A 16,322-nucleotide genomic window follows, 5' to 3' on the forward strand; every position below is an offset into this window, starting at 1 on the left:
TTGAGTGTAACCTTGAGCCACTAATCTTGCTTTGTTCCTTATTACTATGCCATCTTGATCTTTCTTGTTTCTAAAGACCCATTTGGTTCCAATCAGATTGTGTCCCTTTGGTCTCTCTACTAATTCCCATACTTGATTTCTTATGAAGTTATTAAATTCTTCATGCATAGCATTCACCCAATCAACATCCTTCAATGCTTCATCTATCTTCTTTGGTTCAATAGATGACACAAATGAGAAATATTCACAAAATGATGCCAATCTAGATCTTGTTTGAGAAAATTTTCTATTTAGCCTCGAAAATAATGCTACTTTCCTATTTGACACCGAAACTGAAAATCTTTCCTATATGTCCTCAACTCGAGTTTTTATTTCCTATTTGACATTCCCGTCAGTTCCGTGAGCAACTACCGTTAGCTGCTGCCGTGGCATGCGGCAGCATGCATGCGGGCATGCACGGCCACCACCGGGCGGGTATGCCACATGCATGCGCGCGCTAGCGCCAGCGCCAGAGCCAGGCAGGCACGGGCAGGGAAAGGGGCCGGACTGCCGGAGTAGGCGTGCGCGCGCGCGCCCGTACGCGTCGCGTGCATGCGTAGGGGGAGGAGCTGGGTCGATGCGCTCCTGGTACGTCTTGTGGGCATGGCGTGGGCCTGTCACGGCATCGTCCGGGCGTCCGCGTCGAGCAGCAGCGGGTTCAACGGCCCGACCGCAAAGAATCTCTGGCCCTAGAACAGCGGCTGCGCGGCGACCACGTCGATGAACTTGCCCTCCAGCGTGCGGCACGTGTTCATGACCAGGCCAGCGACGGGCACGGCCTCCTCCATCTGGAAGACGAAATCCACGAACTCCTTGGACATGCAGGTGTCGAGGGGCAGGAACTTGAGGCCGTAGTCACTGATGAGCCGGTGCCCAGGGTCCAGCCACCCGAGGTCGTACGAGATGGAGGAGGTCGCCGAGCAGGTTGCCGCGGCCCTGAAGGGCAGCAAGCAGCATTTCATCTGGGTCTACGCAAAGCGCGCGCCTGGCGAAACTGCTTGATTAATTGGTAGGGGGCTATGGCTCAGCTAGCTAGCGTGCATGTTGCACTTGCCCGTCCGCGAGAGTGATGGACGTACGTACATACGTGACAGTTTTGATGCGCTCATCTACGACATCTAGGCGGCGCTCGTGCCCACCATCCTTCACCCCGCCACCAGCTCCTGCCTCGCCGTGCTCGAGCTCGCCAGTCATCACCACCTTGCCCAGGCTCCACTTCGCCGCCGAGGTCATCAGTCTCCGCGAGCGCTGTCCGCTGCTACTTCTGCCTCGCCGAGGTGCATTTAACTCTAAAAATAACAAATGGCTAGCTACCATGCAATGCATCTATCTAAGGCATACTACTAGTCTATGTATGTAATGACCACTCTGCAATCTGAAGATCCTTGTGTGGAATTCCACTGCCAGTCTGTAATTGATACTTGAGAGCTAGTTGGAGTTGATATTGCTCTTGCGTAGCTTGCGCTCGTCAGAGAGTTGTTTGGTGAAGTGAGCAAGCGCCTCTGCATTTGTGCCCTCACCGGAACAGGACTCGTACACCCCAGTGTCGATGTTCACTCTCGCCACTGGCTTCTTGAGCAGCTCCTGGCCGATCCTGATCAGAGACTCCATGTTCTCCTTGGTCACGATGTCCACTGATGATGCGTCCCCAGTCAAAGTATCATCCTACATAAATACGATAGCATCGATCATCGTCGATTTTATACCAAGAACATAATATATATGCTTTAGTATATCCTACAAACATATCATACCTGAATGCGAAGGTAGTTCTTCTCACAGTGGAGGGCCTGAAAGAGCATGGGTGCATGGATGTCAACCATGTCGGAACTGGCATGTGAGAAGATGTCGATGATCGGCATGAAGCCATCGTTGTACAGCCACTGAATGAGGCCCCATTTCGCGCACTGCTCAGCGGTGTACTTCTCCGCCTGCTTCGCCGACCCAGTGCCGACGGAGATGACGAGGTAGTTCGTGTACTCGGTCGGCCTACCGATGTTGAAGTCCAGGTTCCGACGGTGCACCTCCTTGGTGAGCATGGATATGGCGACCATGGTGGGGTTGTTGGCCGCGATGCCACCGTCGACGAGGTGGTACTCCCGGGACCTGCTGTCGGCGGCCTCGGTCTTGAAGAAGTACACCGGGAAGTAGGTCGGCGCCGCCGACGTGCTGATGCAGATGTCGGAGAGGTGCGTGTTCTTGAGCGTGTCGTGCGCGTTCTTGAGCGTGTCGTTCTTGGCCTCGTACGTGGAGAAGATGAACAGCCGCGACTCTAGGCCACCGAGTTCTTTTCCTACCCTCAAAGGGCATTTTGGTCTTTTCCCATCGCCTCACTTCAACAGCTAACGGTAGTTGCTCATGGAACTGACGGAACTGACGGGAATGTCAAATAGGAAATAAAAACTCGAGTTGAGGACATATAGGAAAGATTTTCAGTTTCGGTGTCAAATAGGAAAGTAGCATTATTTTCGAGGCTAAATAGGAAATTTTCTCATCTTGTTTGTACACCTCTAGAAATATCACCAATTATAGAGTCCAAAGGATGATCTCTTGCGACATTGGTTGGTTGGAGCACTTGCACTTGATTGCTTGCATTTGATTGGTCATTTGGTTGAGATGATGAACTAGCCACTTGTTGTTGATCTTGCAATTTGTCAACACTAGCACTTTCTTGACTTTGATCATGAGAACCACTAGGTTGTATATTTAGTTAGAGAGCACTTGATTCTTATTATCTTCAACATCAATCACCTCTCTAGGTCTTATATCACCAATGTCCATGTTCTTCATTGCATTGACTAATTGAGTGCCTCTCACATCATCTAGATTCTCATCTTCCTCTTGGGAACCATTTGTTTCATCAAATTTTACATCATGAACCTCCTCAAGAGTACCACTAGTCAAATTCCAAACTCTATATGCCTTGCTAGTAGTGGAGTTACCAAGCAAGAAACCTTCATCACATTTCTTTTCAAACTTGCTTAATCTAGTGCCTTTCTTCAATATGTAGCATTTACAACCAAAACCCCGAAAGTATGCTATGTTGGGCTTTCTCCCATTCAATTGCTCATAGGGTGTCTTCTCCATTATGGTGTAACAATAGAGTCGGTTGCTATAGTAGCAAGCCATGTTGATTGCTTCGGCCTAAAATGAATGACTCACATTGTACTCACTCAACATTGATCTTGCCATATCAATCAAAGTTCTATTCTTTCTTTCAACTAGGCCATTTGATTGTGGAGTGTACTTGGCCAAAAAATGATGCCTAATTCTAAAGTCATCACACAAATCATCCACTCTTGTGTTCTTGAACTCACTTTCATTGTCACTTCTCACTTTCTTAATGGTTGTTTCAAACTCATTATGAATTCTCTTGATGAATGTCTTGAAGATTGCAAACACATCACTCTTGTCAACAAGAAAGAACACCCATGTGCATCTAGTGAAATCATCCACAATCACAAATCTATATTTGTTTCCACCAATGCTAGTGTATGTGGTTGGTCCAAACAAGTCTATGTGCACCAACTCAAATGCCTTAGATGTGCTCATCATGCTCTTCTTAGGATGTGTGTTACCAACTTGCTTTTTGGCTTGACATGCACTACATAGCTTATCTTTCTCAAATATGACATCTTTCAAGCCTCTAACTAAGTCATGCTTGATAAACTTGTTCAATTGTTTCATTCCAACATGACCAAGCCTTCTATACCATAACCAACCCATGCTAGACTTAGTGAGCAAACATGTTGACAATTGAGCTTCTCTAGTATTGAAATCAACCAAGTATAGATTCTCATATCTAAATCCTTTGAATATCAAGTTAGAGCCATCTACACTTATGATCTCTACATCATCCACACCAAATATGCACTTGAAACCAAGATCACACAATTGAGCTACCAACAATAGGTTGAAGTTCAAGCTCTCTACTAGTAGCACATTGGAAATGCTCAAGTCATTGGATATTACAATCTTACCAAGACCTTTGACCTTGCCTTTGCCATTGTCACCAAATGTGATACTATCAATCCCATTGCTCTTATCTTTATTGATTGAATTGAATATTCTTGGATCACCGGTCATATATTGTGTGCACCCACTATCAAGCACCCAATGTCTTCCTCTGGCTTTATAATTGACCTACAAAAGAAGATCAATTCCTTTTAGGTACCCAAACTTGCTTGGGTCCTTGAAGGTTAGTTACCAAGGTCTTTGGCACCCAAATGGCCTTCTTCTTGGGGCCCACAATTGGTGTACCAATGAACTTAGCCTTCACACCATTGACACCCTTAACAAGTATGTAACAAGAATCAAATCTAATTGAGCATACATTAGGTAGCTTGTTCTTGTTAGTCTTGTAATATTGCTCTATATGCCCAACTTGCTTGCATCTATTGCAAAACTGACCATTGTCCTTCACAAAGCTAGCTTTGGGAGTGACAATGGTCATCTTGCCTTTCTTGAGGGTATAGCCTAATCCCTCTTTGTTGAGAGAAAACCTTTGGCTACCCAAGCACTTTAGCAAGTGGGCATCTCCACCATAGGCATTGCCTAAGGCACGAGTGAGCTCATTTACCTTCTTCTTGAGGGTCTTATTTTCCACCATTAGTGAGGCATCACAAGTGAAACCATCACTCAAAGGTGAAGTTGAAGTAGAAGTGCTAGAAGAAGGGTTAGTGGGAGCAACTACAATGGGCTTATAAAAAGATTCATCAATAATATCACATGTTAGTCCCATATCACAAGACACAATTACTTGCTCTTTCTTGGCTTCCTCCTTCTTGACTTGCTCGATGAGAGATGAGTGAGCCTTTTCAATCTTGAAGTGAGCTTTGCCAAGGTTCTCATGGGCTTCTATTAGCCTCTCATGAGTGGCACTTAGCTAATCAATGGATTGCTCAAGAAATTTGACTTTCTTGCTCAATCCTTTGCACTCCTTTCTCTTCATCTCAAAGCAAGTGCGCACTTGCTCACACATGTCCATGAGCTCCTCCTCGGTGTACTCCTCATCATCATCACTCCTACAAGCATCACTTTCACATTCATCATCATCACTCACATTATATTTTACCTTGGTAGGCTTTGCCATGAGGCATGTCAATGGAGTGTCGAAGATGGAGGATTTGTTGTTGATGGCGATGCTTGCTAGTGCTTTCTTGATAGATTTCTTGCCATCATCACTAGAGCCATTACTATCCAAAGAGCCATCACTATCCCAAGTGACCACATAGCCTCCACCCTTCTTCTTCTTTTAGAAGGTCATCCTATTCTCCTTCTTTTCCTTCTTATCCTTCTTGTGCTTCTTCTTCTCATTCTCATCATTGTCACTATTGTAGGGACAATACGCTACAACGTGATCGGGGCTCTTGTAATTGTAGCATCTTCTCACATATTCTTTGCTTTTGGTGTGATCTCTTCTCTTTCTTGCAGCATAGCCCTTCTTTTTCTTCATGAATTTGCCCATCTTGTGCACAAAGAGAGCCATAGCTTCATCATCAATATCACTAAGATCATCATCATCACTTGATTCTTTCTTGGACTTGCCCTTGTTCTTGGATGATGAGCTAGCCTTGAATGCTACACTCTTCTTCTTATCTTCATCTTCCTTCTTGTCATCCTTGTCAACCCCCTCCCTTTCCACACGGTATGTCTCTTGTGTCATGACATCACCTAGTACTTGGTTAGGGGTAATCTCCTTCAATCCTTCTCTTATGATAAGCAATTTCAACATCTCAAATCTTGGAGGTAAGCACATCAAGAACCGTTGAGAGACATCATAGTCATTGATCTTCTCTCCCAAAGCCTTCAAGTCATTTACAATCACTTACAATCGATGGAACATCTCCGGAATGCTCTCATCTTCCTTCATCTTGAAGCTTGTCAACTTGTCCTTGAGGATGTACAACTTGGCACTCTTCACCGCCGATGTGCCCTTATAAGTTTCCTCTAATCTCTTCCAACCTCATTAGCTCTCTCACAATCCTTGATTTGCTCAAACACCTTAGAATCAATGGCATTGTATATGGTGTTGAGAGCCATTGTATTGCATTGCTTGTTGGTCTTGTCTTTGTTGGTGAGATTGTTGGGATCAATGATAGCATAGTCACTCTCGGTCACATCCCATACTTGATCATTGATTGAACCAAGATACATCCTCATCTTTCTCTTCCAATAATCATAGCATGTGCCATCAAAGAATGGTGGTTTGCCCCCCACATGGTTGAACACAACTTGAGCCATAATTTGACACTGAGGTTGTTAAGCCTTCAATCAAATGGTGACCCCGGCTCTCCTGAGGTTCACGTGCTTGCCAACACGCTAGTCCCCATTGTGTCGACCAACACTTGGTGGTTCGATGGCTAAGAGGTGTTGTACGAACCTCATCCACATAATTGGACACCGCAAGAACCAACCCACAAGTGAGGTAACTCAATGACACGAGCAATCCACTAGAGTTACCTTTCGGCTCTCTGCCGGGGAAGGTACAAGACCCCTCACAATCACCGTGATCGGAGCCGGAGACAATCATCGACCTCTACTCGACGATCCTTGCTGCTCCAAGCCATCTAGGTGGCGGCAACCACCAAGAGTAACAAGTGAATCCCACAGCAAAACACGAACACCAAGTGCCTCTAAATGCAATCACTCAAGCAATGCACTTGGATTCTCTCACAATCTCACAAAGATGATGAATCAATGATGGAGATGATTGGGAGGGATTTGGCCAAGCTCACAAGGTTGCTATGTCAATGCAAATAGCCAATAGAATGAGTTAGAGCCGGCCAAACGATATTTATAGACACCCCAAACAATAGAGCCATTAGCTCAATTATTGGGCTGACTGCGGGACGACCGGACGCACCGGTCGTTTGCACCGAACGCGTTCGGTGGGTGATCAGACACGTCCGATCACTGCGTCCAGTCGTAGCTAGACCACCACCTGTCCCTTTCAAATTGTTTAGCCATTCGCGCACAATGGCTATCTCTAGGCACAGAAATGCTAGTGACCGGATGCATCATTAGAAATCGATCAGACGTGGGAGACACAACGTCCGGTCAAGTCCAGAGAGCTCCTAGAGCCATTTTGGTCCGACCGGACACGTCTGGTCACACCAGACCAGATGCTCCCAGCGTCTGATCAATTATAGCGCTGAAAACCTGAGACCTGCTGGTTCATACCGGACGCGTCTGGTCGCTACGTTTGGTCGAGTCTAGAGAGCTCCTAGAGCCGCTCTAGGCCGACCGGACGCGTCCGGTGTGGCCGACCAAATGCACCCCTGCATCCGGTCCTCTCTAGACCAATCACCTGCGCTCCATGTCACCTCGATCGGACGCTAAACAGTGATTTCTCAGCGTCCGGTCACTGCTACGACCCAGAGTCCGGTCAACTCTACCACGCCTGGCCAGAATACCGGACACGTCCGGTCACATCGGGAAGATACCGGACGCGTCCGGTCCTCACGTCGGACGCGTCCAGTCACCTCGTGACCAGCGCATTAAACTCTATCTTCTTTACCCTTGCTCAAATGTGCCAACCACCAAGTGTATCACCTTATGCATATATGTTAGCATATTTTCTCAAATGTTTTCAAGGGTGTTAGCACTCCACTAGATCCTAAATGCATATGCAATGAGTTAGAGCATCTAGTGATACTTTGATAACCTTATTTTGATACGAGTTTCACCCCTCTTAATAGTACAGCTAAAGATCCTAAATGTGATCACACTCACTAAGTGTCTCGATCACCAAAACGAAAAAACTCCTATCAAGTTTTACCTTTGCCTTGAGCTTTTTGTTTTTCTTTCTTCTTTTCCAAGTCCAAGCACTTGATCATCACCATGGCATCACCATCATCAAGTCATGATCTTCATTTGCTTCACCACTTGGAATGTGCCACCTATCTCATAATCACTTTGATAAACTAGGTTAGCACTTACGGTTTCATCAATTCACCAAAACCAAACTGGAGCTTTCACCCGGCACCTTTGTTGCATAATTAGGATCTTTGTAAGGTGCTTATGAACTTAGATAGAGGGGTGTAGTCTTGGCTAGACCGATAGTTTTAATTTTGTATTTGTTTTGGTTAGCCGGCACAATTAATTTTAGAAAAGACTATTCATCCCCTCTAGTCCGCCATCTCGCCCCTACAACAACTCAATGGATACCCAATGGCCTCCCCCATGTGCAATTGGGTTTTTGTGTGGCCCCTATACCACTCCCTGTTGTCCTTCATTATGGAGAACTTCAGCTAAACTATCGAGGGTCTCTCATCCCTCATACAACATCAGCGACCACAACACAAACACTATTGCTGTGATCTTGCAAGATTACAAGTCACAAGTGTACTACGCTTGATGTGTGCAAGCACCATAGCTTGGAAGTGTACAAACCTCACTAAACATTAAGCTTAACCGAGAGCACACACTAAAAGGCCCATAAGCACTAATCGCCTAATCTTCTCTTCAATGCATATAGTGGCTGGAGCACAAATTAATGAGCCTCAAGTCCCAATCTCCAACACAGTCCAAATGGTCGGGTATGGGGGCATATAGCTGCAATCAACTCAACTTTCATTGCAAACTTGGTCTGCAAAAGCAGTGAGCACCAGGTACCTCCAGTGATCACATCAGAGAAATCTAGTGCCCTACCACGTTGACTAGCCATAACCGACTGTTGGAGGTCTTTTCAATTATCTAGTGGTTTCTCTGGTGCACCATCAGACAAATTGGATGCTTTATTTAGGGTTATCCTCGCTTTTTGGAACACACCCTTATTCTCCAATGCATTATACGTTGTGTGTACCGGAGAGCTCCACTACTCTATGCTGCTCCATCGTGCCTCTAAAAGTGCCTCTGGGCTGTAACTCCAGTAACCCCACCGGATAGCTCCGATGCCCTCTGAGAGTGTTTTTTCACATCCATATGTCCATGCTTCGCTTGATTGGTGTATTGAGATTCTTGCTGGTCTTCTAGGGTTTTGATTTCTGCTCTTTGATCTTTAAGGTGTTGATTCCTCAATATTCACTTCATTGTAGCCCAGCTCAAGTCCATCTTTGCATCCTTAGGGCCAGTGTACCTTGTATACTAGCAACCGTTATTGGTCCTAATGGTTATGTTGGAATCAACCACCAAAATTATTAAGCCCTTGCTAGGGTCTACTTTTTTTGACACATCCCTTCTAGCAACCAGGGCGAATCTTGCAATAAGTTAACAACCACCTTCATTGGGCCAATCTCCTGCTCAGCCAACATGTTCCAATTAACACGTAAAAAATATTTAACCCTAGAGGCGTGATTGGTAATGCGTATCAGCCCAAAGGACAGGCGGAGCACATGCAACACTGTCATGTTTGGTTGCTTGCACTTAGCTAATATAGCCAAGTCAAGATTGTGTTTGGTTGCTCGCACGAGAACATATTGCATGAGATAAATTAGGTACATGAATATAATCACATATTTATTATATGCAACTATCGCTTATTGCTCTTTGTTTATCTTGTTATTCCTTAATATTGTTTAAAATATATCAATATCAACTAATATATGTTAGTCATACATTAACAATGTTAATATCTACGTAATTGCTCGCATCTAGCGAGTCTGACCCTAGAGAAACGCTCAAAATTTGCAGGAACCAGGCTAAGGAGAGTTTTTTGCACGAGTTAAATTGTCACACTAAGGAAAACCTTTTGCGTATGGAGCCAATCATAGAGTGCCATACCGACAATTAACCATCAGAAACTTACGTACAGTTTGCTTGGCCAGTATACTCCCTCTATCTTGTAATATAGTATATTCTAGGAATTTTAAGACTTTATGAGAGAACATAAAAAACACATGTACCCTCATTTTATTTCCTAATCGTGATTAATGGTGATATTGATTGATAAATGGAGAGTATTTAATGTAAAATTGATTTTTATCCTCTAGAATACATTATATTTGAAGACAAATTTTGAATGCTAGAATACATTATATTACAAGACGAAGGGACTAAGTGACCAATCAATCACATCCAACATTTCCGAAAACCTAGTCGTAACAGCTAGCTAGAAGCTCAATTGAGCCCTTGCCAATACCACGGCTGGGGATGGAGAAAATTTTGCTGCTGACTGAGGAACTCCCAATTCCAAATGCCCAGGTACCTGAATCTCAATGCGCGTGTTCTCAAGTTCGGAATTATGTTGAGCCACCATTAGCTCAAGAAAAGTTTGCTTGGAAGAACTAGTAAACTCGTCCATTTTCATGTTGTATCTGATGATCAAATACAACTACCCGCAGGCTGCAGGTGCCCCGCTGTCTGTACTCACCAATTACTACCATACAAGATATAACGGAACAGCACACCAGACAATTTATTAAACTTTGTAACTGATATAGTTATTATGCAAGCAGACAGCAGTACACGAAAGATAAACCATGAATGTACCATGTGAATCATGGCAGAGTCAAGCTGCAGAGTAAATAGGCTGTTAATAAACGACTCACTGATTTTAATACACGATAGTCTGACAGTGAAATACATATCAATTGCTATGATGTCCTCCAGGACATTGAAGCATGTTTATTCATCTGTTATAAGCAGTCATCAGGCAGAACGATTGTGCACTTATTAGCCGCAGCAGGATCCACAAGCAGGGAGAGAACCTGAAATCAGAACTGATGTTTAGAAAACTGAAGTTCACAATGGTGAATTGGGGCAGTGTAGTCCAGAAATCAGCACATACTGTGGTCATTGGATCGGATGTCAGATAGAGTGCGAGGACCGCGTGAACCACCTCCACCTCCGCCGCCAAATCCTCCACCTCCACCACCAAATGGGCCCCGTCCACCACCACCACCACCACCACCAGGTCCACCATCCCACTTCTTACCAGCACCATTTCGTTTCTTGTAGCTGTCAGTTTTGTCCACCTAAAAGGTTCAAGTACAAGGATTAGATTCTGTTTTCTCAAATCTTGAAATTACATGCAACAAAATGAAAAGTAAGCCGTGAGATTGATTACTTACTGAGAACAGTGTGTCAAAGAAGATCCTGATGAAGTTCACAATAGCCCGAAAGAAGTCTGAGATTATGCTCAGTCGCCATATAGTCTGCTTGTCTTTGACAACACCTGCAAGACAATACAGATGAAAATGAGCTTTCCTCTGATTTGATAGATTACAAATACAAGCCCCGCCTATAAGTAAGAATAACGAAAAGGCAATCCAGTGTGTATGTTTGTGTTGACGAGGGCGAATGGAGGGCGACGGACTAAAATGGAATCCTAACGGACTAAAATGGAATCCTAACAATTTCAAGAATGAAATGGTACAAGCATTTACATCCGACGCATATCCGACGTGGTTTATCCAAATATCTGCATGTTTTTTCAGAAAAAATTCAAAGACCCTTCAAATTCTTCAAAACTGAATGCAATAACCTCCTGTTGCGTCCACCTGAGTTGAAATACCTCTATCAACTTTGCCAAAAGGTTTTCAAGAATAACCTGGCCACTAGTACATACTTATCCATTAGACAAGCATTCAAATTTGATGCAACTACCCAATGTGGTATATCGAAATAACTGCATGTTGTTCAGAAACAATTATAAGCTACCTGATTGTAATTTGATGCTTAAAATCAGGACCAAAATATTGTTCTTCTTTTCTCGAATCTTTATGTTCAGAAAAGGAAAAGGGGGTAAAAGAGCCCCAACAAACAAGGAACCACACAAACATTCATACACCCCAACAAAGACACAGAAACTCAGCCCAGAAAGATCAGAGTTGCACCTTTGTTTTACAAGAAAAGCTGACCATAAACTACCGCAAACAGATATTGTGATCATTTGATGTTTTGCCACAATGAATTACTTTTGTAAACATGTGATATGTCACTTCAGTCTGTAGCCTCACTACCCAAAACCACAATGTTGAATTTCACGAAGGCAAATCAAACACTTAACAGCTTTAGAAAAAAAAACACCACAAACTTTCAACTTCTATTAAACCAGGAATAATCTCCAGGAAACTTAATACTACTTTATGAATTTATTTACTTTAGGTCTCAGCAGAAAACTGTAAAAAAAATGACGTTTCAAATGAGTTGATATAAACTTTTCTTCAGCAGCAGAAGTGCATTCAAATATCACCTTTCCATATTGATGTTAAGTGATACAGGTGCTCAAATGAGTTGATATAAACTTTTCTTCAGCTACAGAAGTGCATTCAAATATCACCTTTCCATATTGATGTTAAGTGATACAGGTGCTCACCACCAACGTGTTAATATATTAGGAGCCATGGATCATTATGATGGTGAGTGATCAGATCAATGCAAAAGAAAACCCACTGATAAGCATGGAAATAGAAAAAGAAGAGGAAACTTTCATAGAACCCCCCAATGCACTATCCTTAGGTGTTATGCTTATAGTCCCGTGCATAGCATATGCTTCTATCCTTATTATGCAGGGGAATTGGACTCCACTGAGATTTCAGAAACAGGAAAGGCCCCAAACAATACTTCCAATTAGTACTTTTATAGTTCATATTTACATTTTTCAAAGGAAGAAAATCGAATCCAGTGTGTTCACCGTCCCCACCAAAGGCAACTTTACCACCACGACCAGCATGCATGCAACATTCTGCTTTAGATATACAAGAGAATTCCTTTTACACTTGCATTAATAAATGTACAACTGGTATCTTCTGTTGTATTCCATTTTCTACAAGCCTCCTTGATGAGGCCCAAGTGACTAACTCAAAGCAAAAGCTTACCAAATTTGCAACGCACTTCAGCTTATATTCATTATCTAACATTAAAGCAAGTATAGCAACCTGTGAAAAAGAAACAAAGACAGCACTCTTGAATCTTGACAACATGTTATTTAGCTCAACATTTCAGTAGCTGAGCGATAGTTACATCTTTTGCACTCAGCTCCAGTACTTGGAACTCACTGATTTTCTTGGAAAACACTCAGTATAACTGATAGCCAAAAACATCAAACTACAGCAGCACTTCTGCTCAAAATATCAAGTATGTACGAAAATTCTGATGACCCTATTAGCAAATTTTCCTCTTTGTTCTAAAACCATCAGTGATACTGGTGCATACATAAGGGGCCTGCCTCTAGTGAGTTCAGCTGTAAAACTGGGGCTGTGAAATCAAAAATGGATAACGACCCCGCACAAGCATCAAATCACAGTTCTGTTCAGATGTCTAGTGCTCCAATCATTCATCATGTTTTTTTTTGCTTACCAGCGTCTCCTTCACAGCAATTATTCATAACACCTCACACAAACATATGGTTACATAACCAAGTTATGTGATCCAGTCAATTCTAGAGTTGCATGCACTGCTGCAGCCGGTAATTCCTACCACTCTAAGGCCCTGTTCGTTTGATCACGGGATGAAAGGGATTGAAGGGGGTAGAAGAGGATTTTGACTTGCAGAGGATTGAATCCCTCTCAATCCCTTCCAACCCCCTTGGGTTTGGGATCAAACGAACAAGCCAAGGGTGCAATATTTTGTTGCCTAGAAGTTCCAAACCCTAAGTGACCTGGTTGGACAGGGGAATTCGAATTCCCCTTCATCCAAACACCTACTAGCTGGAATTCCAGCTGAAACTGCATTTGTTTTGCAGAGATAATGGCAGTAAGAATGATATGCTCGCTAGGTATGCATCTAGAAATACAAGATTATAGAGCCACCCGAATCAATAGGACTACATGCTCATCCCCGATGACAATCGCGATAGCATTATGCGATTAATCAGATAAATAGACACAGATCGGACCGCCAGGAGAACCCACAAGCAGAAACCATAATCAAGCAATTCCTAACCGATGGGTATTCCTTCGGAAATCAGATTACCTCTCTCGACGTAAGCCATGGTCGCCCTGGATCTGCCTTGCCGCCCTTCGCGATGTAAACTAGGCTTCGGCGGAGAATAATAAGGAGGCGAGGCCGAAGGGACGAGGGGATTCGCGAACCTTCGTCCTTACGCGTAGAGAGACCGTCAGACCGATGCGGTCGGGACTCGGTTGACGAGCAAAGGTTCAGGTCAACCAGGCTCGACCGCTCGAGCCCTCGAACCTGTTGTGTACAGCGAACAGCGGTGGCCGGTGGGGCTACCTGCCTCCTTATACATGTCCCCTTATAATCTCTCACGACTTCTCACACGACTAAAAAATAAATTAAAGAGCGAACACCGTTTTAGTGCGATAAAATTTCGCCTCACCTTCGTCCTGCCGGCCTGTGCCATCCCACGTCCGCGAAGGAAAGATGCCGGTCCCGTGCCATCCGTTCTACCGCGGTGTTGCCTTATTGGCCTCAAATGACCATGATAAACGCGTAGGCCATCCGCTCGGAACGACACCTTGCCGAACTAACGGAGTCAATCACGGCAAAATAGGAAGTATTAGAAAACTATTGTGCTATCCATATACGGATTGCATGTTTGCATGCAACACTGGCGTGTCGGATGGCTAACACGCATGGACGCCAAGCGGCATCAGCGGCACCAGCGCATATATACATGGCAACGAGCCTCCGGTTACGACGCTAATTAACCCAACCCATGAGCCCAACACTAATAACAAAAACATACCGCGAATGTGCGCGCTCCTCCATCGAGCACCAGAACACGCTACTCCGATCGTGTTCAAGGCCGACGTGTCGGACCCTAACGGCCGCCTCGTGATGTGGAGAAAGCACGACGAGCGGGCTCACCTGCGCCTCGGACGGCGTCACCTGCGACGCGCGCACCTGTTGCGTCTCCGCGCTCTCCCTCGCCGGGCCAGGATGCCATGATCGCTCAAGCCTCGCGGCGGGCGGCGTGGCGGGGGCGGGGGTAGACGACGACATGCTGGGGCTGATCGTGTTCAAGGCCGACATGTTGGAACCTGACGGTCGCCTCGCGATGTGGAGTGAGGACGACGAGAGGCCTTGCGCTCGGGAAGGCGTCTCCGCTCTCTCCCTTGTGCCGGGTTGATCGCACTCCACGTCTAGCGGCTCCACGCATACTCCTCATCATCGTCGTCGGAACATCCACGCTGTTCGCCGTCATAGGGCGTGGCAGCCCAGGGCGACCGCAAATGCGTCGTCGACGTCCACTTTTGGCACCGCGCTGGTGAAAGGTCCTAATGGCTAGAAGGGGTGAATAACCTATTAAAAATTTCTACAACAACATTTAGCGAAGATGTTAGACAATTAAACGACAAAGCGAGTGTTGCGCTAGCCTACTAAAAGTGCAAGCCACCTACCACAATTCTAGTATTGTCGGTGTTTCGTACAAGCACCGGCAAGTAAATTTATAGTGATGCGCGTTAGGCCCGGATGGTGCGCTAAAGGACACAAGATTTATACTGGTTCGGGCTGAATATCCCTACGTCCAGTCTGTTGCTGCTCGTGTTATTAGCACCGAAAATAGTTCGTAGTAGGGGGTACAAACGGTCAAGAGAGGGACTGGTCCCAAGTCTTTGATGGAAGGGTCGAAAGGATGCCAAGAGCTTGTTAGCCGCTTGACTGTGTGTGATGTGTTTCGTGTTTTCCCCTGAGTCCTCCTCTTTGTTGGAGGAAGCACATCCCCTTTTATAGATGAAGGGGGCGGCTTTACAAGTGAGAGGGCAAGGATGCGTATGCTACCCAGCCTTGTTGTTCACGTCTTCCAAGCCTTATAGTCCATTCCGGCGGGTGTGAGAGGATGGTAAGCGCCTACAATACTGTTGATGCCACTGTAGAATGTCAGGATGGCTACAGAGTACTACTTCGCGCAGGGTATGGACTCTGGTATAGTAGTTTTGACTTATGAGCCTTGCCCAGCCTTGCTCCGCACGCCTTCTGGTTCCTATGAGTCCCCGTCGGAGGGACGCGGGGTCAGGGTCCGAAGTAGCGCTGTGGGCAAGGCCTTCCGATCAGAGAGGGCATCCGGAGGCTAAAGCGAGTGCTCTAATCTGGTGGACCCGAGGGGCTGTGGAGCGGGCGCCGCTCCCTTGGGACCATAACATGGTGACAGCACATCCGTCATTTGTGGAGGACACGAGTCCTTTCCTGGACCGTAGTGGTTGTCGTATGTCTACATCGGGTTCCATGTTCGAGAGCTGAAGGCGATGCCTACAACTCTATAGGGTGAAGAGTACGCACCCGTAACACTTTTTAGGCTCTGCTACGCCTGGGGGGGTCTAAAGCACCCATCCCGTCGTTCCCTAGCAGTACTTTTCCTACCGGGGCGCAGGGTATGGTCTTTAAAGCTGCGGTTGACCTGAACGTCTTGTCCTACTCTGTACCTATCATCATGA

At 45.3% G+C, this 16,322-nt stretch overlaps 2 protein-coding genes across 2 annotated transcripts; both read right to left on the bottom strand.

The window, feature by feature from the left end:
* Positions 1-1,467: 1,467 nt before the first annotated feature.
* Positions 1,468-2,820, bottom strand: LOC136467115 (patatin-like protein 2). The gene is made up of 3 exons (XM_066465666.1): positions 2,811-2,820; positions 1,794-2,332; positions 1,468-1,704 (listed from the first exon to the last, which is right to left on the bottom strand). The coding sequence occupies exons 1-3, from the start codon at positions 2,818-2,820 to the stop codon at positions 1,468-1,470; spliced, it is 786 nt and encodes a 261-aa protein (XP_066321763.1).
* Positions 2,821-10,372: 7,552 nt separating this feature from the next.
* Positions 10,373-14,142, bottom strand: LOC136502081 (uncharacterized). Its single transcript, XM_066497572.1, has 4 exons — positions 13,897-14,142; positions 11,052-11,155; positions 10,769-10,955; positions 10,373-10,688 (listed from the first exon to the last, which is right to left on the bottom strand). The coding sequence occupies exons 1-4, from the start codon at positions 13,913-13,915 to the stop codon at positions 10,654-10,656; spliced, it is 345 nt and encodes a 114-aa protein (XP_066353669.1). The 5' UTR covers positions 13,916-14,142; the 3' UTR covers positions 10,373-10,653.
* Positions 14,143-16,322: the final 2,180 nt, after the last annotated feature.

The sequence above is a fragment of the Miscanthus floridulus genome, chromosome 1 (genome assembly GCF_019320115.1).
Source record: "Miscanthus floridulus cultivar M001 chromosome 1, ASM1932011v1, whole genome shotgun sequence".
Lineage (NCBI taxonomy): Eukaryota > Viridiplantae > Streptophyta > Magnoliopsida > Poales > Poaceae > Miscanthus > Miscanthus floridulus.